Source organism: Camelina sativa, chromosome 20 (genome assembly GCF_000633955.1).
Source record: "Camelina sativa cultivar DH55 chromosome 20, Cs, whole genome shotgun sequence".
Classification (NCBI taxonomy): Eukaryota; Viridiplantae; Streptophyta; class Magnoliopsida; order Brassicales; family Brassicaceae; genus Camelina; species Camelina sativa.
In genome coordinates, this window is record NC_025704.1 from 5616527 (window position 1) to 5641109 (window position 24583).

At 35.0% G+C, this 24583-nt stretch overlaps 2 protein-coding genes, 1 long non-coding RNA gene and 1 pseudogene across 3 annotated transcripts in view; 1 reads left to right on the forward strand and 3 right to left on the reverse strand.

Annotated features, from left to right (window-relative positions):
* Nucleotides 1-344, reverse strand: part of LOC104769502 — an 807-nt gene extending 463 nt beyond the window's left edge. The window contains exon 1 of the long non-coding RNA XR_764400.2: nucleotides 33-344. This is a non-coding gene — a long non-coding RNA (uncharacterized LOC104769502). The remainder of the gene's footprint in view (nucleotides 1-32) is intronic.
* Nucleotides 4195-5466, forward strand: LOC104769503 (DNA-damage-repair/toleration protein DRT100-like). Its single transcript, XM_010493728.2, has one exon. The coding sequence runs from the start codon at nucleotides 4286-4288 to the stop codon at nucleotides 5387-5389; it is 1104 nt and encodes a 367-aa protein (XP_010492030.1). The 5' UTR covers nucleotides 4195-4285; the 3' UTR covers nucleotides 5390-5466.
* Nucleotides 12104-21377, reverse strand: LOC104772233 (annotated as a pseudogene).
* Nucleotides 15619-16531, reverse strand: LOC104769504. Its single transcript, XM_010493729.2, has 4 exons — nucleotides 16177-16531; nucleotides 16019-16085; nucleotides 15893-15931; nucleotides 15619-15755 (listed from the first exon to the last, which is right to left on the reverse strand). Exons 1-4 carry the CDS (start codon nucleotides 16372-16374, stop codon nucleotides 15733-15735), a joined length of 327 nt encoding a protein of 108 aa, XP_010492031.1. The 5' UTR covers nucleotides 16375-16531; the 3' UTR covers nucleotides 15619-15732.

Consider the following 24583-nt stretch of genomic DNA (forward strand, 5'->3'; position numbering starts at 1 on the left):
AAAAAAAAAAAAAAAAAAAAAAAAGTAAGCACCTATAATTCATTGCCGCTCTGTAGATCTCACGCTGTTGAGATTTTTGAATCTCATCAAACTCCTTAAACTTTTTATTCAGATCATCTTCGTATTCCTTTCTCCAGCTTGAAAGATTTGCGTTTCCTTCACCATTACGCTTTCCGATGGCCTCATTAATCTCCTTCTCGAAATCCACTGTTGAAAACTGGCAGACGATCAATCAAGCCGGAACGAAAACCTCGAGGCTTGGTTACTGAAACCGCCGACCGAGTCGCAAATAGAGCCCGGCGCGATGCCATCGGTCTTTTTATAATTATATGAGTATACTATAATTCGACTTTGTAATTTTGGTTGTTTTATCTCTATATCATTTAACATTTTTGTATTTATAGTTGTGCAAGTGGATTAAAATGGTAGAGTGTTTTTTTTGTAAAGTTTGATTTATATCAATTGTTTCTTATTAGTATGGATCAAAAATCTATATATTAATATATTAGCTACTGAAAAACACTTTAGTGAAGAAGTATTTTTTTTTAACAATTTGTGTCAGTTCCGGCCCCAAATTTTTAAAAAAATTAAAGTTATTATCAACAGTTTAATCACTTGGCTTTCAAACACATTCAAATAAGTTATTATTTTTTTAGAGAATAGATTAATTAAATATAAAATATTTAATGCTAATGGGTGTTGGTCCGATACTTTGAAAATTTGAATTGGAGAAAATTTCTTAAGTTAGATTCCAAATTTGATATTATTTAAAATAAAAAATAATTGTAAAATTAATGTTAATGGCATGATTGTAAATAAGTTCCAACTCTAGGGTTTATTTCATAAATTTCTCCAAAAATGTATATATAGATTATATAGTAGTGTAGATTTCTTGATGGATTGTGTTTGCTGATAAGTTAATAGTAAATTTTGACCAATACATTTTGTTCAATACTTTTTCTTAGGAAAGCTAGAAAGAAAGGTGGAAGCTATCATGTTACAGAGATATATAATATTAACAAGGGTTAGATTTTAGTTGAGTCATCTCATCATCATGGCACTTCACTTACCACTTTCTTACTTTCTTTCTTGAGAATCAAGCAATCTCTCTGTTCAGTTCCTCGTAAGTCGTAACAAACGAACGTACCCGAAAAATTGATTATCTCATACATTTTTCACTACTTTTACATGTAATTATGTAAACTTCATTAGCTTTAGATGGTAACAATTAAGGGTAGGTTTTTGGTGGTTTTATTAAAAATGTAATCAATATTGTCCAAATCGATCACCTAGATGAGGCGGAAAAATTGAGGCTAAATTATATCTAGCTACTAGACACTTGTTAATTCACTACTAGTGAAAAAATTACTAGACACTTGTTACTCTATTTGGTTAATTCACTTTTTTTAAGTGTCTAGTAATTTTTTCACTAGTGATTTCTATAACTGATTTGATTTTGAAAGATTTTTTTAACTATAGAAATTATTTACCATGTTTTCTTCTAATCATCTTTTTATTGTTTCAGGCTTAATCGAATAGTTTTGTGTCGAAATCCATTAGACTCTGTCCAAAAACATTTGTGCAAATCTAAATTTTCTGGCTTTCCTCTAGTCAATTAGAATTAGTGATCTATCACAGTTTAAGAATGATATCAGCTCAAATTAGATTTCAGACGGTTCGCCTAACTCGACTCTGATCCCAACATTATGGGGCTGATCTTAAGATTTGCATGGCACGTCAAACTTGACCTTTATGCGCATCTCTTTTTGTCCTTGGTTTACGGAAACTACATCTTAGTTCTCTTGACTGGGTATTTTTATTGAAACTTTAGCCAAAAGACAGTTTTGAAGACATTATCTGAAGCATTATAACACGATTACATGCAGTGCCGGCTTAACAGGGAGGGCAGGCAGTGCGACCGCCCCGGGTACATAAATTAAAGAGGTATATACGTATAAGAAAAGGGGCACACAAAAAAAATTTTAAGTTAAAAATGTACAAAAAAAAATTTTGTAAGCTAGAAAGGGGCACAAAAAAAATTTGTAAGCTAAAAGATATACCAAAAAAAAATTTTGTAAGCTAAAAAGAGGTACAAAAAAAAAATTTGTAAGTTAAATAGGCACAAAAAAAAAACTTTGTAAGCTAGAAAGAGACACAAAAAAAAATTTATAAACTAGAAAAGGACACAAAAAAAAATTATATGAACCAAAACCTAAAAAAAATCAGTAAATTTTTCTATAGGTTAAGGGGCATTTTTTTTTAGTTTGCCCAGGGACATGTAATATGTTTAAGCCGGCACTGATTACATGTGACGTCTTATTAGTGTTATATTCTCCAGTGATATTGAGGGGCATGTAATATGTTTAAGCCGGCACTAATTACATGTGACGTCTTATTAGTGTTATATTCTCCAGTGATATTGATGTAGACACGTGCTATGTCCTAGTCTATGGGAAATCCGGAAATCGAACTTTATTTTTTGTTTTTCTTCGTTTTCTCAACTATTAAAAGTCGTCTGTTGTTGACTCCCCTGCATACTACCTACATTTTGAGTGTTAGTTAACTTAGTTTACATATCTTTCCCGCGAATTTCTCATATTTTTACACGTCAACCGACAAATTTAGATTACACAATTACCGGCAAAAAGTAATGATATGTAGATCATTTCATAAACTTGTATAATGATTGTTTTCATAATCCATGTTAGTATTTCCAATCGACTTGAAGATGAATCATTTTTTAAAAAGTTCTGAAATGCATTAGACGGCAAACGAACGTCAAGCACATGCGGGCACATGAGTTGTCTTTTGAATAATCAAAGCCATTAATGTCTTCGTTCTGACTTGACACTTCCTTCTAAATCTCTTGGTACAATTAAACAACTGCCAAATCTCTGAATCACGTTTACTCTAGCTGTCTCCAAACCTGTCATATTTCTAGGGCCGACCATGAATTTTGAGAAACCTCAAGGGTTATCTAATTCTCAAGGGAAATAACTAAATGTCAAACTAGTCGTTGAATTAAGAAGCTGAATCGAGACAAACATAATCTCACCAGATGAAAACTTTTAATCTACTATATTATTGTTTCTCTTTGACGAAACAAAACAAACAGTTTAATGTCTAGCTTTCCTCTCGGATTTATTCACGATAAAAACGAACAAGACCAAAAGACCTTACATACTGTATTTGCGTTGTTGCTCGTCGGATTGTGTCATTAATTAGCAACGAAACAAAGTAATAGACTAATTACGCCCCGTAAAATGACGATCAAAATAACGATCAAAATTCAAAAGTAAATTATGGTTCGTAGGGAGTGGCAATGTGAGCAGCGTGGAGACGATTTGTAACAATGGTTAGGGACCTTGGGGTTGTGTCATATTGACAAATTGCATGTGAAAAAAGAAGAACAACTAAAATACTAAAAGTTAACAAAACAATTTACTTATAAATTATTGACTCAAACGTTAAAAAAGGGGATCCAATAATATACATTTATTGCATGGGGTTGATATTGTTTATGTGCTAATTCCTATTAAGGACAAAGATCACATGCTCATCAACAACGATAAGGTCAGTGAATTGACAGTATATTAAATCATGCATCTATACATAAATGAAAACTAGTAGCTAGTAACTCTAGTCCAGCCAAAAGTACAGTAGTGTGGACAAAATACGAAACCAAGATGATATCAACTGTTGTAGCTTAAGCCACTTGAATGTTGTCTTCATTATTGGGTCCAAAAATTTCAATGTAGCTAGAGACAAGAAAAATAAATATTAATAGATGCATTGCCACGATTATTAATTTTATCTCGTTTTTTCAATTATCTAGGTAGTATATAGGTAAATCTGTTATTCTTAATTTCTTATATTCCAGTACGTATCAGAATCGGATCGTCCAGACCAGACCCCGGAGAGTCGAACCGAGAACATGCCCAGGCCTGATGACATGGATAGTACAACCAGGCGACAGAAACAAACAAAACCATGTTATGAGTAATGAAATAAATAATGATCCAATCTTGACACCAAACCCCCAAACAAAAAAAATCTGATAATAATGAAAATTAAGAAGCATGCAAAGTATGTGACGTGGCAATAGATGAGAAGGTTCAACGAAGCAAAGGGCTTAAACAAAAAAAAGGTAATATTTCGTCGTCTTCACGCACATCAATATGTGACTATAAATAAACACCATATACTGTAGTTAAGTCACACTTCCATGTCAACGTGCTTCAACCTATGTAAAGCTCATAATTATTAAACACATCATCACACAAAAATGGATACGAACAAGTCATTAGTGATCCTGTTCGTGTTGCTCCTCGCCGCCACGACGGTTCAATCTTGCTTTCCCACCGATCGAGCTGCGCTTCTAGAGTTCCGAGCAAAGCTCAACGAGCCATACATTGGCGTTTTCAACACGTGGAAAGGTCAAGACTGCTGCAAGGGCTGGTATGGTGTGAGCTGCGACCCAAACACCGGACGAGTCGCCGGCATTACACTCCGAGGTGAATCCGAAGACCCCATTTTCCAAAAGGCCAAACGGAGCGGGCTAATGACCGGATCCATCTCGCCGGCGATATGTAAACTCACTCGACTCTCCGGCATCATCATCGCCGACTGGAAGGGAATCTCCGGCGGGATTCCTAGTTGCATTGCGAAACTCCCTTTCTTGAGACACATAGATCTCGTCGGAAACAAAATCTCCGGCGTGATTCCGGCGAATATTGGGATGTTACTGAGGCTTAAGGTGTTGAACCTCGCCGACAATCAAATCTCCGGCGTGATTCCTCCGTCGATCACGAGGTTAACGAGTTTAGCTCACCTGGATCTCAGGAACAACAATATCTCGGGAGTCATACCGCGAGATATCGGACGTTTGAAGATGCTGAGTCGTGTGTTACTAAGCGGTAACAAAATCTCGGGTCAAATACCCGAATCTTTGACCCGAATCTACCGTCTCGCGGATCTTGAAATCTCGATGAACCGGCTCACCGGTTCAATCCCGGTTTCGTTTGGTAAAATGTCGGTTCTCGCTACGCTTAACCTCGACGGGAACTTGATCTCCGGCGAGATTCCGGGGACTCTGATGACGTCGTCGATCTCGAATTTGAATCTGAGCGGGAATCTCATAACCGGACGGATACCGAACACGTTCGGACCGAGGTCGTACTTCACGGTGCTGGATCTTGCGAACAACCGTCTCCAAGGATCGATTCCGGCGAGTATCACGGCGGCTTCGTTTATCGGCCACCTTGACGTGAGCCATAACCATCTGTGTGGGAAGATGCCGGCGGGATCTCCTTTTGATCATCTTGATGCGACGTCGTTCGCTTACAACACGTGTCTTTGTGGAAAGCCTCTTGGGATCTGTAAGAAATAATTAAATTAACAAGATTTGGGAAGAATCAAATAGTCTGATTATGATTTATTTATGAATATTATTATAATTTCCCGTTATCATGTAACTAGCAGTTTGAAAGAGGCAAAAAAAAAAAAAACAATATTTATATTTGGTTAGTGTTTTCTTTTGTCTATCTGCCTTGATTATCAAACCATCATCAATGAGATTCCTCGAACCATTATATAGATTATAAATTTAGGATAAACTATTAAGTTGTGGCCACTTCAAGGCAATATTTAGAAATCTGGACCGACCACGCTCGTCAGATCAGTAAAGCCGCGGATACATGCATTTCGTCTGTATAAACTTTCAAAACCAATATTTTTACGACATGATCGGTATCTATCTATGCATCATGAATGCGTCTTTTAAATCCAAAGCTCCTTACATGTATTTCAAAACAGCTTGGTTAGTAAGTGTAAAACTTTGACGATATGTATTTCTTGTTTTTGTATATTAATATTGTAGTCTGACGTTTAAGTTTCATTCAAATTTCAATTAGTTTAATTTCGTAGTAATGTTTTCAAATAGTTTAATTTACATTTTTCTGAGTACATCACTACATCAGTTTGTGTCTTTACCGTCAAGATAATACTATTTGTCAAGTAGCTTTTACTGTGGTCAAATAATAGCCTAATAGATTAAGACCCGTGCTAGAGCACGAGTTGAAATTCATTTTATTTATATTATATTTTTTATATAAAATAGAATTTATATTATTGTTTTTAAAAGTTTTGTTTCGATAAAACATTATGCAATAAAATGATATGCTAAATATGAAGACTTGAAAAAAAAACACATATTTTGTAAGTTGTATATTATTAATGATTCTAGATAAGTACTCGTGCTATAACACTGATTAAATTTTATTTCGTAATCTATCTTGTAACTCACTATTTAACTTTTAACTAATCAATCTATCAATTTCGTAATCTATCTTTTGTTAACGTTGTGATATATCGATAAAATCTGTGGAAAATAAAATTGTAATATTGTGTTTAAAGATTTTCGGAAACAACGTGATATAATACAAAAATCTTCCAAAAGTACAGTTTGGAATATCCATGATTTTATTTGTTACCATTAATATATCAATTATCAATCTGGAATATCCTAATATTTAGGTATAACTATTAATATTAATATATGCATTAATCTATAACCTATCTATAACTCATTTGTAACTATTTATTAAAAATATAAAGTCTACAAAAACTATGTTTTATACTTTCCTTTTATTAAAAAGGGGTAAAATAAACCAGAAGTTGTGTATATGTTCAATTAATTAGGGGTACTTAACCCAAAACATAGTTTAGTTAAGTGGTTTGGTGGGCCTGTGTCCAATGTCTGTTGTGAACCGTGCATGGGTTGTGTCTTTCATAAGAGTGAAAGTTATATAGATATTAGGAAAAAAGATGGCTAGCTACACGAAGTATTCCAGAAAGCATGGTCACACATGCTAAGTATACTATTGTATACTCAACTACACGAAGTATATGTATTACATGACCACATGCATGAACTATATGACGTTATGTGGTCAGCACCATAGACATATAATCCAGTATACCGGTCAACTGACTCCGGCGAAGACCGACGTTGACTCCAGCGTTGACCAACATTACAAAAAAAAATATTCTAAATTTTTTTAAATTTTGTTTTTAAAATAATAAATTATTATACTCTAATATATTTATGGTATATTTATATATTATACTCTAATATATTTATGGTATAAATTATTATACTCTAATAATAAATATATATTTTTAAAAATAATAAAATCATTTATGGTTTTTCATGATTAAAAGACATATTCTATTCAATATCCAAATAATTTTTTATATATCTCTAATATATTCATTCTTTTTTGGTAAAATATATTCATTCTTATAATTAGTTACTTTTTTTTTTCAAGCTAAAGTAAATAGTTGAATAAATATCATTTATAATTATTTTCAAGATATAAAAAATCATTTATAATTATTTTCAAGATATAAAATCATTGATAATTATTTTCAAGATACAAAAATCATTTATAATTATTTTCAAGATAAATATATATATATATATATATATATATATATAGCTCTGGTAATCAGATTATTGAAATATTACAAAATCAATAAAATTAAATTCAAATACTTTCATTAGAAAATAATATGAAAAAGATTAAGTATATGACTCTTTACTCTAAATTTTGCATGGTAAATGTTATACAAAATTTTAGATACTCTTAACTTTAAAATTTACAACTCAAAATAACATATAAACAACAACAACAAAAATTCACAATATTTACTTTTAATATATAAAAGATAAAGATATAAAAAACCATTTTAGCAAAACAATGTATTTGATATAAGGGTATGTTTTGAAAAATGTATAGAATAAGAGTATTTTTGCAAATGCCTTTATATTATATCTTGAAAAGAATGAAAGTAGTAATGAAAGTAAAGAGTCATATAATCAATCTTTTGCATATTGAATAGAGTAAACGACAAGAAAACAATTGTTTACACTAATAAAGAGTATTTTGAAGAGTAAATTTTAAAGTAAAGAGTATCTAAAATTTTGTATAACATTTACCATGCAAAATTTAGAGTAAAGAGTCATATACTCAATCTTTTGCATATTATTTTCTAATGAAAGTATTTGAATTTGATTTTATTGATTTTGTAATATTTCAATAATCTGATTATCAGAGCTTTATATATATATCTCTTGAAAATAATTATAAATGATTTTTATATCTTGAAAATAATTATCAATGATTTTTTATCTTGAAAATAATTATAATTGATTTTTTATATCTTGAAACTAATTATAAATAATTTTTATTTAACTATTTACTTTAGCTTGAAAAATAAAAAGTAACTAATTATAAGAATGAATATATTTTACCAAAAAAGAATGAATATATTAGAGATATATAAAAAATATTTGGATATTGAATAGAATATGTCTTTTAATCATGAAAAACCATAAATGATTTTATTATTATTTTAAAAAATATATGTTATATTAGAGTATAATAATTTATACCATAAATATATTAGAGTATAATATATAAATATACCATAAATATATTAGAGTATAATAATTTATTATTTTAAAACAAAATTTTAAAAAATTTAGAATATNATTTAGAATATTTTTTTTTGTCATGTTGGTCAACGCTGGAGTCAACACCGGTCTTCGCCGGAGTCAGTTGACCGGTGTACTGAATTATATGTCTATGGTGATGACCGCATAACGTCATATAGTTCATGCATGTGGTCATGTAATACATATAATTTGTGTAGTTGAATATACAATAGTATACTTGGCATGTGTGACCATGCTTTCTCAGATACTTCGTGTAGCTAGCCATCTTTTTTCCTAGATATTACTATCACTCCATAAGTTTCACAACTGTGTTTTAGCTGTAAATTAATCTTCATTTGAATATGTCTCACACTTTAAGCAATTCTGTATTAGTTGATAATCTGCAAAGGGTGAAACAAGAAAAAGGTGACACAAGAAAAGGTGACACATTCGCCCTCTTGGAAGTGGTGTCAACCACAACGTAATGGCAAGACCAAATCCATAAAACGTCCTTCATAAGTCTGTCTTTTAAAAGAAGAGCACACACAACAAGCAAGTACTATTATCTCAAACGAACTAGAACAAACCCCTGGTTTAAAAATCGTTAGGCGCTAGTCGAGCGGTGAGGGTGGGCCTAGCGCCTAGGAGAGAAATCGGAGATTTTACAGGGATTAATCGGGGACTAGTTTTTAATAATTATTTTATTTTATATTTTATATAATATAGATATAATGTAAAATATAAATTGTTATGTAGTAAATTTTATTATAGTACAAATTTTAGTTAAAACAAAAGTTGAAAAATATACTAAGGTAACTAATTTGTATATTAGTTATATTAAGTTACTTCATTTGTAGTCAATATTAAGAACACTTCGTGTGCACACGTATAAAATATGAGTTTTAATGTTATTTAATAATTCTTTTTTGTTGAAAACCAATGAAGGCAAGACATGTATTTGCTGTATCCCACATCGGCCGTGAGAGAAATGATAACTGGAACTATATAAATGAAGTAACTGAGTCTTAAATTCTCAATTCTTCGGTGGCAATAAAACTGGGCTTGGTATATTGACTACCTAAGACCCATTTAGCCCAACAATTTTTTTAAAAAATCGGTTTAATGTCCGATTTAATCAATTAAGCGGATGATAAATCGGTTACCGATTAGTTTGAACGATTTGAGAAAATCGACGCGGGTGTGCTCTGATCAGCGCATATGCGGCCGTTTAATCCGCTAGGCGCCCGATTTTTAGAACAGGGGAACAAACATATTAATTAAGGGTGTCTAAATAGATCAAGATTAATGAGCCAACTCAATTCAACTCAACTCATGAATTCTAATGAGTTAGAATTTTTTTACCCTAATGAGTTAATGGGTTAAATAAATTCATGATTAAATGAGTTCATGAATCAAATTAGTTTGGTTATAATGGATTTATGAGTTAACCACTAACCAATCAATTTTTTCATTATCAACCTAATATCATCAACATCATTATCATCACACCAACATCATGATCATAATACCAACATCATCAGACTATCATCATCATCTTACCATTATCATATCAACATCATCATACTACCATCTTGTAACCATCATCATCATCATCATCAACATTGTCATATTATCATCATCATCATATCAAAATAATCATATTAACATCACCATTATTATATTACTACAATTTTCCCGCCAAAATTTTGAACTTATAATTTTCTCGCCAAAAACGTAAACCCCTAATTTTCTCGTCAAAATGTAAATCTGTAATTTTCCTGCCAAAATGTAAATCTGCAATTTTCCCTTCAAAAATGCAAAACCGGATTTCTTCCGTAATTTTCCATTAAAATTTATGTGATGGTGATAATGATGATAGTGAAAATGATGATAAAAATTAATTATAATTATTTTATATTAAAATTAATTAATTTATATTGTAGTAGGTCAACTCAATTATTCATCTAACTCATTTAACTAAATGAATTGATGGATTGATCTAACTCAATTGTTGAGTTAAATCATAAACTCATTTAACTTTTTACTCATTCGGTAATGAGTTGAGTTGAGTTAGGTTAACTATTTTGACATCCCTAAATTATTAACCCAATAGTCTAAAATAACAAAGTACTATTATATCAAACAACTAGAAAAAACATATTAACCAAAATAGTCTAAAATAGCGAAGTCCAAAACAAGTAAAATTCATGAGCATTAGGTCATGTGGCTCAAGCAGGAGCTTCGCGTTTGTCACTGCCTTGAGGAGGTCTTCTTCGTAGGTCTTGTCCATGTCGATGCTAAGAACAATTTTCTGTCTTCCAACGAAACGAAAATTTGGCGTATTGTTGTAAAAAACAGTCACCCTTAAAACATCGCCAACACGGTGCCTATACAGACCTGTAAAACATGTCAGAACATATACTTTTGATACACACACACATATTAAAAAACAGTTGAAACGTCCATTTTTGTTAAACAAGAAACTTTGCAAAAAATTAGAAAAAGACATTTATTTTGAAATGTAGAGAGTAAACATGAAAATGGCTAACCAGATAAAGTTGTGACAACAGGTTCATAATCATGGTCGACTTTAACATATCAACACTTGTACAAATTCAGGTCTCAAGGAATCTGTTCAGATGGACAAAAGAGGTTAGCTATGAACACTGATGGGTCGATCACATATGAGATTTGACGACTCTCCATTATTAGCGATACGGTCGATATAAGGCCTAAAATCTTCGTAGGTCACAACGGGCAGGTTCTTCTTGAAGCTTTGCTTATCGACTTGACCGTTGAGGAATCCTTCTAAGGTACTCGGTTTGAGCATTACGTGAAAGTGTTGCTTCCAATACGGAATCTTGAATCTGCCTTACGTTGGTGATCACATGCTCAAAAAGAGACAAGCAAGCTTCTGGGTTTGTTGGGTCGAACCTTGGTAACATGATTGATTGTCTGCTACAAAAAGCTAGCAAAACCTTAATTCTATGTCTTTATTACGAAATTGCTTACAAAAGAGTGAAAAAAAAAAAAAGACCCTTGTTATGGCGAGGTGGATGAGCTCTGGCCTCTCTCTCTGTTTCTCTCCAGCAAAGGCCAACGGTGTGATGTGGCGAAATGTTTGATTTGCCATAAATTCTTGATATTGATAAACAGATTTGTTATTTTAACACAAAAACTAGAAAATATTTGTTAATTTTTCAGAAACAATGCAACACACGATTATTACCAGGAGATAAGACATAAGCTTTACGGGGCAGGTGACACATTGAACATTTGATGCATGATTTTCTTCTATATATTTTTGTCCTAGCGTGTGACTTTTTTTTTGTCCATTCTTTAATTTTTGTTAGTGCGACGATTATGACCACAAAACTGTCTTTTTAGACTATCTTTAATATTCGGATAATCGATAAAATGAAAGATCATTAACACGAACGTCGATAAATGTAAGCGAAGAATAACATATAGTTCACTAGTGTGATTTAAGGAGATAGACATGTGTAAAGAGGGAAAAAACCCTTTTGGTATTCAGCGTTCATTTTTGGATAAGAAGTTTATACATTATTATTGAAAAAAAGTCTCACAGATAATGTGACAGCGGTTTTATCTGCTGGGGTTCATCTCATGCAGCTCCCACGACGGAGTTTTCCGGCTAAAAGACTCAGAAACAACGCTCGCCTCCAATACTTTCAAGGCTTCTTCACTCGTCACCGATATAGGTGTCTTGTACTGACTCACAGAAGAGCCTCGAGACACGGCGAAATTCATGAGCTCGTAAAAAGTGCCACTCCTACCAACCTTAATCTCAAGTGGTCCAATGTTCTTATCATATTTTCGTTCTTTTCTGTACACAGTGTCAGAAAGACTTCTCAATGATGAAGCAACATTCCTCCAAAACATTCGGGTCGGGCTCGAGCTTTGCGTCCTTGGTTTGCTGCCGAGTTCCCAATAGAGCACGTAATGTCCTGGAAACGAGGAAAGATCTACACGGCTAGTGAAATCCATGACCATTAGGTCGTATGACTCTAATAGGAGCTTCGCGTTTGTCACTGCCTTGAGGAGGTCTTCTTCGTAGGTCTTGTCCATGCCGATGCTCAGAACAACATTATGTCTTCCCACGAAACGAACATTTGGCACATTGTTGTGGAAAGCTGTAATTCTTAAACCATCACCCACACGGTAACCTATACAGACCTGTAAAATCGTGTCGTGATCTTGTGAGATACATATTAAGAAAACAGTTAAAATGTCTATTTTGTCCTCTATCATTTTTTAAATCAAGAAGCTACAAGAAATTTTAAAATACATTTTGTTCTGAGGACAGAGTAAACAAGAAAAAGACTTACCGGTAAACGTTGTGACAACGAGTTCATAAGCATGGCCAATTTTAACATCTACAAGATCGACGAGCACAGGGTTCTCTACGGGATCAAGACAAGTCTTTTGGTCTTTCTCGACCTCTAAGAACTCGAAGTACCCCATACTTGGAATGATAGTGTAAGACACATCACTAGGCTTGGACAGAGGATTGACATAGACACCGACGAAACACTCTGAGCCGCCATACCACGATGAAACCAACGGAAGACTGCCGCCATAGAACTCCAGCAATGGTATGTACTGTGCCATGGTGCCCGTAATGACCCTTCGATGCATTTTGCTTTTGGCCATAGTCTCCCCACTATTGCCTCCCATGATGGTTTACTGCATTCTTGTTCGATCAGGTTTGCTAGGTCCGGGTTTGGAGCGGTGAGGAATTTAGCAATCCCTGAAACACATTGGACGTCTCACGTCTGTGATCCAGTCACTGAGACGGCCGGTCCTTATGTTTGAGCATAACTCATGCCAGTGGTTTTCTAAGAATTCCATTACTTTGACGACGGTAGAAGCAAAGGGTGCACCGAGGCGAGCTACATTATCGCGTGGTAGAAGCCCACAAAGCAATTGGCAGTACATGCTCTGAGTAGTGTCTACACAAGTCGCAATTTCATGCGGGCTTACCTGTAATCTATCCCTATAAGATAACAAACACAATAAAGAAACAATAGTAGTAGCAGCAACAAGGGGTATGTTCACACCCCTGTAACGTGAGAGCAAAGGTTTTATTGATTTTACCATAGAAGTGAGTTGGTTGTGTTCAATCTTTTCAAAACAGAACTTATCATAGACATGGCCAGTAGGCCAGAGACAGTTCTGATTTCTCCGGTCATGAAATAGAACGTGAGAGATTTTCCTTGGTTAAGCCCTTTGATGTCCCTGCAAACAAGTAACAACAATAGGTTTTGGGTTTTACTTACTCTGTTTGGTTTGGTATAAACTGACACAAGTTTGAGTTTAGGACTTTTAACTTGTAGAGTAGAGATCTATACAGAGATCCAAATGATATCCTCTGTTCAAATTCCTCTGCTGTCAGAGGAATATATTTTGGAACTCCTGCTGAAGTACCCGAGCTGCAAAACCAGTATCTTCATTAGATCTTTATGTAAGTTTTAAGTAGAACAAAAGAGTATGGAGAGATTTTTCAGATAGAGAGGGTTTGAACAGAGATTGAAAAGCAGAGTGTAAAACAGAGTCAAAGAGTAGAATCAATGAGAGTGTTTGAGTGTAATGGAGAAAGAGAGAATCTCTTTTCTTAGATTCTAGTTACAATCTAAATATAGACATTTACAATACAGAATATTGATGCTATGCACAATTACATATAATGAGAGTGACATCTCCTTAAGCTAACATGTGATCTTGGTTTGACTTGTTTCGCACTTGCTTAATCTCAGTGAACAAAAGAAAGCTTTCGAAGAATGCCTAGTGTATTATCATCGAAGAGATTACAATATATACAGGCTACATGCTATCAGAATTAAGAAACTAAATCTATACATAATATTCTCTAGATATACAATACTTGCAGCGGAAGGTATATATGAAACGTGCAGCCTTCTAGAAGAATAACCGGTTAAGTCCGGTTCTTGGTTANCCCCCCCCCCCCCCCCCCAAGTTGGAGCGTAGGGTAGGGATTACAAAACGCCCAAATTGGATCTTAAGTACTCAAACTCACGGCTGCCGAGTCCTTTAGTAAATATATCAGCCAACTGTTCGGCGGATACTACCTTCTTCGTGGCAATAAGCTTGTCCTGAACAGCATTACGTACATTGTACCGTCCATGGCAGATATAATAATCAACTAAACCACAAGGTTCGCTAGATGGTTCGGTACACAAGGTCGTTTCCAGCCAAATGATTTCACTTTCTCATTGTCCTCCAATCCAATTTTTTAGTATAAGGTACGTTTCTTGGAGCTTGCAGAGTTCACAGTAACACGCACAGAACTTGGTAAGATGGCTGCGCGGAAGATCTTAGAACTTGATCCGAATGAGCCTACAGCATATATACAGGGAACTGGGAAGAAGAGTCTACGGAGATGAGGAGGGAGATGAAAGAGAGAAACTTGGTTAAAGGAGGATGATGGGGCAAAGAAGGAAAGTTTATAAGTTCTACGTAGAGAAAGAGGATGATGGGTTAAGAAAATCGCAGTTACATTTGGGCTTATAAGCACGGTGAAATCTAGACCGATTTGGATATTTAAAAACTGATTAAAGGGTATGCGGAGATGGCCATAACACGATGAAATATATGTTGATGGTCTCTGGTAGAGAGATTTTGTTGAGAGGGATATTGAACTCATCATTATTTTAAAGATGGGAAATGTTCTTGTGATGATGCGTAAACCAGTTAGATGCGTTTACTAGAAATAGATTTATGGTCAATATATTGCCGAAAGTCTAATAAATCAAAATGAATAGTGAAGAAGACATTACTTGTTTTATATAGTTAAGAAGATATAAAGAGGTTATATATATATTTTGTTAACATGATATATTTGAATATAATAAATTATGGGTGTAGGCAAAAATATATTAATGTAATAAGAAATTAATACCTTATCAAATTAACATTATAGTCAACATGATATTAAAATAAAATATAAATAAGCATGATTATTACAGTAACTTGATCTAATTCATGGTTNTTTTTTTTTTTTTTTTTTTTTTTTTCATTTAACATGTAAATTTTTCCTTCATAAGTACTATTATCTCAAATAACAAACAGACATATAGCAAAGTCCAAAACCAATGGTCTAAAATAGACCACAGACTACCAGAAACGGGATGAGGCCAAAGCAGCAATGGATACCGAAGCCAAAGTCACAAAACTGAGCCAAACTACCTGGCCATTTAGCTGGTCGATCCGCAAGTTGCTGAAACCATTATAATTTGACCGATAATAAGAGAGACGAGTATTGTTTAAATAGTTGGTAAAAAGTATAGTCAGTAAAAGTTAAGACTTTGTAATACAGAAATATTTAGATAATAGTTCACAAGCTATAGATCATACCTTCTCTAGATCCATGCTTGCTTTCTCCAATTTTTCGCTGTGATGTATGAAAAATATAATTTAGAACAAAATAAACAAATTCTGAAAATTAAAAAAGGAAAAAAAAAAAAAAAAAAAAAACACTATCTGCCGCTTTCAACATATCAGCCGTATGCTCTGTTTGAATCAACTTCAACTTGTTAATCGTTTTATCCTACACAAGAAATAATGGTTCATGTGAAGAGAGGGTNAAAAAAAAAAAAAAAAAAAAAAAAAAAAAAAAAAAAAAAAAAAAAAAAACATACCAAATTATCTTCATACTCGTCTCTCCAATTTGAAAGGTCTGATTTTCGTGTAGAATTACGCGTTTCGATGGCGACATTCAGCTTCTTAATCTCGTTCTTTAACTCACCCTGAAGAGCACCGTTATCACCACTGGAGGAACCAAAACGTCGAGGCTTGATCGAACGAACCGCAAACAGACCCAGCCTCTTCGATGCCATCGGGAGAACGAAAGGAAGATAATTTTTTTGTTTGTTTAAAGAACAAAGAAGCAGAGAGAGAGAGAGAGGCGGCGACACTGGAATACTTTTGACCTAGAAGATAGATATCATCGAGTCTCGGCGTTTTTTTTTTATATTTGGTCTTGGGCTTGGTCTTGGGCTTACTTTTATTCCTCTCATTAGGTTTTCATTTCTTCTTTCATGTTTTATGTGTAAATTATAAGATCAGACTCTCGGTATTAGGGCTGGGCAAAATAACCGATAACCAAATAACCGACCGAAACCGAACCGAAAAAAACCAAACCGAACCGAACCGAAATTCTTCAAATACCCGAATGGTTAGTAAAAATCTATATCCAAACTAACTGAAACCGAACCGAACCGAACCGACAATTAAATGGTTAACCGAAATATCCGAAAACCTAGAAGATATCAAATATTATATACTTAATATTATGCAAAACTATAAAATAAACTTAAAATATAAATTATTTCTAGATTCAAAACAATTAAATATTTTAAATAATCAATATATGTAAATGTTATTATTTTGAATTTACAAAGTTAAATACTATTTTGTAAAATTGAATCCATATTTTTCCCTTTTTTGTATTTTTGTTATTGTATATTTGGTTAATTTTGGTTATATTCGGTTAGTTTTGGTTATATTTGGTTTATTTGGTTAATGTTAATATAATTTATGTTAGTTATGGTTATTTATTTAAATAACCAAACCGAAACCGAACCGAAAGAAACCGAACCGAACCGAACCGAAATTTCAAAAATATCCAAATGGTTACTATATTACTATATCCAAAATAACCGAAACCGAATACAACCGAACCGAAACCGAATGGTTAACCGAATGCCCAGGCCTACTCGGTATATTATACTTTTTTAGCCACAATATGAATTTTTTAAATCTTAAAGCACCTACTTAGATTAGTAACATCTGGCAGTTCAAGACATATTTTTAAACATCTGAAAATAAATTTTTATTTTTTTTTAAAAGAAAAGAGGCAGCGACACCAAAGTGATCTCTTTAGCCACCATTTGACTCTCCCACTTGTTACTTTTTTCTCTAATAACAACATGTGATCTTTATAGAAGTTAAAGGTTTCCTAGAAGACAAAGATTAAAAGTATAACTCACTTTTATTAGCTTAAGAAAATCTCTCAAAACTTAAGCTCTCAATTCTCTCTATCTCTCAAAACCTCACAAGTTGTGTCACACCTCAACACATCCTTATATATATTATTTGCTAATCCTAATCCTACTAGGAATCCTATATATTAGATATCTCCTAATATACTTGATCCTTATCTCATTAACAAACACACTTATAGTAGGATTAGAAGTTACTTCCAGCTCAAGCTTCTTTCAAGCTTATCCCAACAATCTCCTCCTTAAGCTTGAAGTCACTTCCTGCCAAATCATGAACTCCCAACAGTCTCCTCATATCTCTGAACTTATTTTTGTCCAAGGCTTTAGTGAGTATGAACTTAGTCAAGGTGGATCCGCCCCTGTTGGTACCCAACTGAATTTAACATTCTCAAACTTTAAGCTTCATTTCTTTACATCTCTGATCCAATTGAGAACTGAAAATTTTTTTGGTTTTGGCTTGTAATATGTTGAAAATCTCTCTGTTGTCCCCTTCTAAATGGATGTTCTTGATACCTTTAGTATGTGACTGTTGCATTGCCATTATCAATGCCTGAAATTCGCTCTCTAGTGGATTGCTTGTGCATTCTCCTTCCGCGTGACCAGAACCAACGTAAAAACTTTCACTGTCTCTGAAAATCCATCCCGCCTTTGATTTTATTTCTTGGTTGATAAAGGAACCATCATAGTTACATTTCATCCACCCTTCTTCTGGCGCTTGCCAATGTGTTGTGTTTCTTAGCCGTGAATTTGCTTGATATGATGGTGGTTGAAGAGACGCCACAAACGTCTTAGCGTTTATCCATTCACAGGTATCCTTTTTTGCGTTGCGTAGACATGATTTCCAACTGATATGCTTTTGTTGGAAGGTGAGGATGTTTCTATTCTTCCATAGTCTCCATAATATCCAAAATGGCAATTGCTGGGTTACCTCTGTAATTTCTTTCATTGAACTCTGAGTTATTAGCAGTTGCAACTTTTCTTCTAAACTCTTTTGTGGGTCCAATAAGTTGGTAAATGGTATTTCTGAAGCTTTCCAAATTGCTTAAGCATAAAAGCATTCAAAAAACAAGTGATTTGATCTTTCCTCTTCATACAACACCGACGACATAAGGACTGATTACTTATATGCCTATATTTCAATTGGGCTCCTGTTGCAAGTGCTCCAGAGAGTAATCACCACAAGAAATACTTGATCATTGGTGCTACTTTTAATTTCCAAACTGCAGCCTTGAGTGTAGGATTACCTGGAGGAGGAAGGATATGTTGTTCCGAGGAATGTGTTGAGAGCCAATAAGCCGATTTGACTGTGTGGATACCAGTTCTTGTGTAGTGCCATCCAATTAGATCTTCTCGTGCTTCATCGCATATTTTGATTGCCAAAACTGTATTAACATCAATTTCATGAATAACTGCTCTGACCTTTTCTTCATTCCAGCCAGCTCTTTCTGTATTCAATAACTCTACAACCCTCAAATTCTCCATTGTATCCAAAATATTCTTTGGTTGTGGTGCCCGTGGTGGGCTAAGTGGTAACCAAGGATCTTCCCATGTACCGATTTTTGTTCCATCTCCAATCACATATCGAAGTCCTGTTTTCAGAAGATCTCGTCCATGAATGATAGATTTCCATATGTTGGATGATTTTGCTTTGTCAGTAGCATTGAGGAAATTGGTGTCTCCAAAATACCTTGCTTTTAAGACCTTTACCATCATACAGTCAGAATTTTGTAATATCCTCCATTCAAGTTTGCTGAGTAGAGCACTGTTAAAATGTTCTAGATCTCTGAAACCTAAATCACCTTCCTTTTTTGGTAAATTCAATCTATTCCATGCAAACCAGTGCATACCTCTCATATCATCATCTGTACCCCACCAATATCTTGCCAATATGCCGTTTATATATGTTCATGGAGAAAACTGGCATAGCAAGAGCTATTGATTTTAGAAGTACCTCTTTTCCAGCCGGTGAGAGAAATTGTTTGTTCCAGCCTTGTGTTTCTATCTTTGACCTTCTCCAAAATAAATTGAAACATCTCTGTTTTTTTCTTTGAAAAATCTTCTGGTAATCCCAAATATTTTCCTGCTCCATCATTATGAATCCCCATAATTCTTCGTATTCTTCTTTTAACTTGTGGCTTGACTCTGCTTCCAAAGGTGATGGATGATTTCCTGAGATTGATGGCCTGTCCCGAGGCTTTCTCATAAGTTGTGAAGATCTTTTTCAAGGCTTTGCACGATTTTTCATTTGCCAAAGTGAAAAACAGAGAATCATCAGCAAATAATAAGTGAGTTATAGCTGGTCCACCGTTGCTGATTTTTATTGCTTAAAAGGTTCTTTTCTGCTCTGCCATGTTTACCAAATGGGTGAGAACATCAGCACAAATTATGACGAGATATGGAGAAAGTGGGTCTCCCTGACGTAGACCTCTTTCTGGCTGTATAGTCCCATGAGGTGATCCATTGATCAAAACTGAATATCTTACCGAAGAGACACAGGCCATTATCCAACTTATCCATATTTGATCAAAACCCATAGCTCTCATCGTGGTTTCCAAGAAACTCCATTCCAGACGGTCATAGGCTTTTGTGATATCAATTTTCACAGACATATAGGAGTTTGATTGTCGTTTACGCACCTTGAGAGCATGGTGAACTTCATGAGAAATAATGATGTTATCACTTATCATTCTTCCTGGTATGAAAGCTGCCTGATTCTCTGAGATTATTCCTGATAAGCTCTCCTTAAGTCTGTTGGCTAATATCTTGGATATTATCTTGTAGCTCACGTTACACAGCGCTATTGGTCTAAAATCCGCCATTGTTATCGGATTGACAATCTTTGGAATTAGGCATAGATTGGTATGGTTGTGGAGGCAGTCCATATTGTTCCCTTGGAAAAAACCTTGGATTTCCGCAACAATTTCTGATTTAATGTCATCCCTGAACTGTTGGTAAAATATGCTAGAGAAACCATCTGGTCCCGGAGCACGATGGGGACCTATCGAGAAGACTGCACTCTTAATTTCATCCTCTGTAATGGCTCTGGTAAGTCTATTATTTATATCCGCTGATACCCATCTCTCAAAACCTTGAAACAACTCACTGATGTTCAAATCTGATGCTGGCTGAGTGGAGTAGAGGTTCTGGAAATATTGAATAGCCGCATTAGCTATATGAGACTCTGATCTTCCAATTATGATGTTGTTGTCCTGAATTGCATTAATCTGATTTCTGATCTTTTTTGCCTTGGCTGCATTATGGAAGTAAGATGTGTTACGGTCTCCAAGATTTAGCCAGGTGTTGCGACTCTTATTCTTCCAATGAAATTCTTCTTCTATGTAAGCTTCATTTAATTGTCTTCGTAGTTGTGCTCTCTCCGAAGGGCTACTGTTCCCAGTTGCAACAGCTCTGTCAAGCTTATGTTGAATCAGACCAGTCTTTTCTTCAGCAGTCGCTCTATTGATCCATTTCCATTTTGATATCTCTTTACGACAATGTATTATTCGCTGAAACATTGAACCAGAACTGGAATTACGAATATCTCTCCATCCCTTTAACTCTGCATCTTTGAACCCTTGCTGGTGGTATAACCTTGAGTCATAAGTGAATAAACCTTTTCTTGTCTCAGTACCGTCTGCAATGGTTGTGATGAGCAGTCTATGATCGGATTCTTCATATTCTAGGAACTCTATTTCAGATGCAGGAAACTGGATATGCCAAGACGAGTTAGCCATTGTACGATCCTGGCAACTAGTGACGTAATGTGTACCCCTCTGGCCAGCCCATGAGAAGCGATCACCAACTGTCTTTAAATCTGTAAGATCACAATGTTTTACCATCTTTCTCATAGCTTGAAAAGTAGATTCTGGTCTGATCCTTCCTCCTCTTTTTTCATCATTGCTCAATAGTACATTAAAATCTCACAAAATGAACCACAGTTTGTTATTTCTGGTTATAGCCAGTCTTTCTAATCTTTCCCAAAGATCATTTTTGTCGTAGGGATTGGGATGACCATACACAAAAGAAAAGTAGAAACTGATTCCATTACTTGAGACTGTACAATCAGTAAGATTAGAGGACTTGAAGTGAACAACAACATCAACATCATCCTTTCGCTTTGTTTCCGATAGGCAAATAATGTCTAGAAGATGCTTCCTTTCCATCTTCTTTAGGCGTCGAACTGTAGGGTCATTGCCTAACCCCTGACAGTTCCAGCAGGCTGTCCTCATGGTGGATGTGATGGATTAGGGCCCACCGCACCTCTATTCAAGTCATCAGTGGAGGATCCACTTCCATCTTCAAAATAGCGTATTTGCATCTTGACAACATTTGTGACATCAGAAGCCTCCATATAGTCCTCTCTCATTCTCTTTCCTTTATCTCTTGCCGTTTCCTTGTTCTCATGAGATCGAGCAGCAGCCTCCATTATGTCAGGATTTGGATAGATGGAATTGGGGAGCATAGCAGAGCTAGTGGATCCGACATTGTTCTCTGTAACATTTTGAAAAGGAGGAATGGGGGTAATCAGATGATTAGTATCAAAAGGATCACCTACCAAGTTTGTAGCACCAGTGCTAGACAAGATCACAGTGTCTTGTAAACTGTTGTGTTCCGGATCTATGTCTGAAAGCTCATAATCATCATCTACTGCCTGTTCCCCTTGATGTTCATTTGGATTATCCTCTGGTTCGACAATCTCTACTGGATCAGCGTTTTGGTGTCCATCTTCATGATTTGGTATTGGCTGACCATCTTCTCCTATCTCCTGAATGTGGATTCCAGGGTTACCCACCATATCATCATCCTCTTCATTATCAATATCGTCGTCTGGATCATTGGGACCACCGTTTTGGATCAGACAGCGCCTGGAGTCATGTGTTAACATACCGCAAACTTCACAGAATCTCCGAAGACGTTCATAAAAAAAGCTTAGAACTGTATTCACACCGGGTGTGAATTGATAATTACGTTGAAGCCATAGGGGGTTATCAACATTCCAATGGACACGAACCAGAACAAATTGAACTCTAGACACCGTTGCTTCGTCGAAATCCACTTCCATAATATCACCCAGAGACCGAGCAATACTGTCGATGACAGCCAAATTTAGATACTGGAAAGGAATACCCCTAATCTAAATCCAAAAGGGTATGTAGTTCAGCGCATTCAGATCCATTTCCGGAGACCATCGTTGTAGGACCAACACTCGATCCGCAAAAGCCCAGGGTCCTCGACGAATGACGGTTTCAAGTGATTCTTTAGAGGGAAAAATGAAATGAAACCTTCGTTGTTCCACAATTCTGCCGCGAACCAAGGCTACCAGTCCCCAGGAGCGTAGGAGGGAGTTGATGATTTGACGGATGTCTTTTTTGCGTGGGATGATGGGTCTCCCCAGAAGGCAGAACCGATTTGAGGCTGCTGCTTGTTGTACAATTGCCGTAGGGAGCGCAAAAGGGGCATCCTCAATGCCCAGATCGATGTTTTGGAGTGCACGTCGGATATTATCAGCCATCAGGAATCGGGGAATGTAGAAACGAAGGGGAAAGATAATCGGTGTTTTAAGATTTGTGTAAGAACACCCATAAAACCTCAATCGATCTCGAATAAATAGATAATTCCATTTATGTGAAACCGTTACTTCATGCAAAGTGTTACCGACTTTGCCGGGGAAAACCGCTCGATCGTGGGATTCAAGAAACCACCCCATTACGTCAAGAAAAACCGTCGGAATCTTCCAGAGAAGATAACAAAAAGATAACCGTAAAATCGCCTCTTGAATCGCTATTTTTTTTTTATGGGTGTTCTTCTTTCATGTTTTATGTTTAAATTATAACAAGAGAAGTCCCCCAATCTATCTTTATTTTATGACTTTATCTTATGCTATTTTCATGTAATCTTTTTCGATATTGACTTGGACGTACGGTAATCTAGCTCTAACAAGAGACTTTTATACATCATGCTTTCGGCTTCAAAGGTTCAAATATTGCGGCTGCTTTGCGTTGATTCCGTTGAGAGTGGAACTCCCCCAAATAATAACATTGATGATCTTCGCATGCACATGAAGATCCCAGTTCTTATATAATTTAGACAGAATTCAATATATATATACTCATGTACGTGCATCTTTATCTCAAATATTCATTTTGTGTGGGGTGCGTTAGATCTTTACTCGAGTAACCCACATGGGTTACTCAAATCTTAATTAATTATATAATTAATTATAAACTAATTAAAATAACTCACTTAGAAACTTAAACAAAATCAATCTTCCACTAGAAAAACTCACTTAGATTACTCAATCATTTAAATAATATTTTTTCATATAAAATATAAAACAATAAAATATTACAAATTTAAGAATATTAAATATAAATTTAAAATAAGAAATATTAAACATATTATACATAATTCGGAAGAAGATTTATTGATAGGTTGCACCAAATTTTTGCCAAATATGCTCAATCAAGTCTTTTTTCAAACGATCATGCATTTATGGATCATGAACGTCATTTCGAATGCCCATCAAATTATGTAGATTTGTTTATCTATCTGTAGAATACGATAGATCAACCTGAGAAGTTTCGCTTCCTTCTCCGTGATAGAACTGTGATGGTTCACAGAAATTGTAGGTATGTCGTTCGTCTTCCACTATCATGTTATGCAATATGGTACATGCTCTCATTATTTTCCCTATTTTCTCTTTATCCCAAAAAAGTGTTGGATTCTTCACGATCGCAAATCGAGCTTGCAAGACTCCAAAGGCACGCTCTACATCTTTTCGACATGCTTCTTGACATTGAGTAAAGAGTTTAGCTTTTCGGCCACGTGGTAGTGTAATTGATTGTATGAAATTTGCCCAGTTGGGATAGATACCGTCAGTGAGGTAGTACGCCATTTCGTATTGGTGTCCATTGAAAACGTATGAAACTCTTGGAGCTCGGCCCTCTAAGATATCATCAAACACCAGTGAGCGGTCCAAAACATTGATATCATTTAACGTACCCGGTGGTCTGAAAATGCGTGTCAAATCCATAAATCTTGGGAT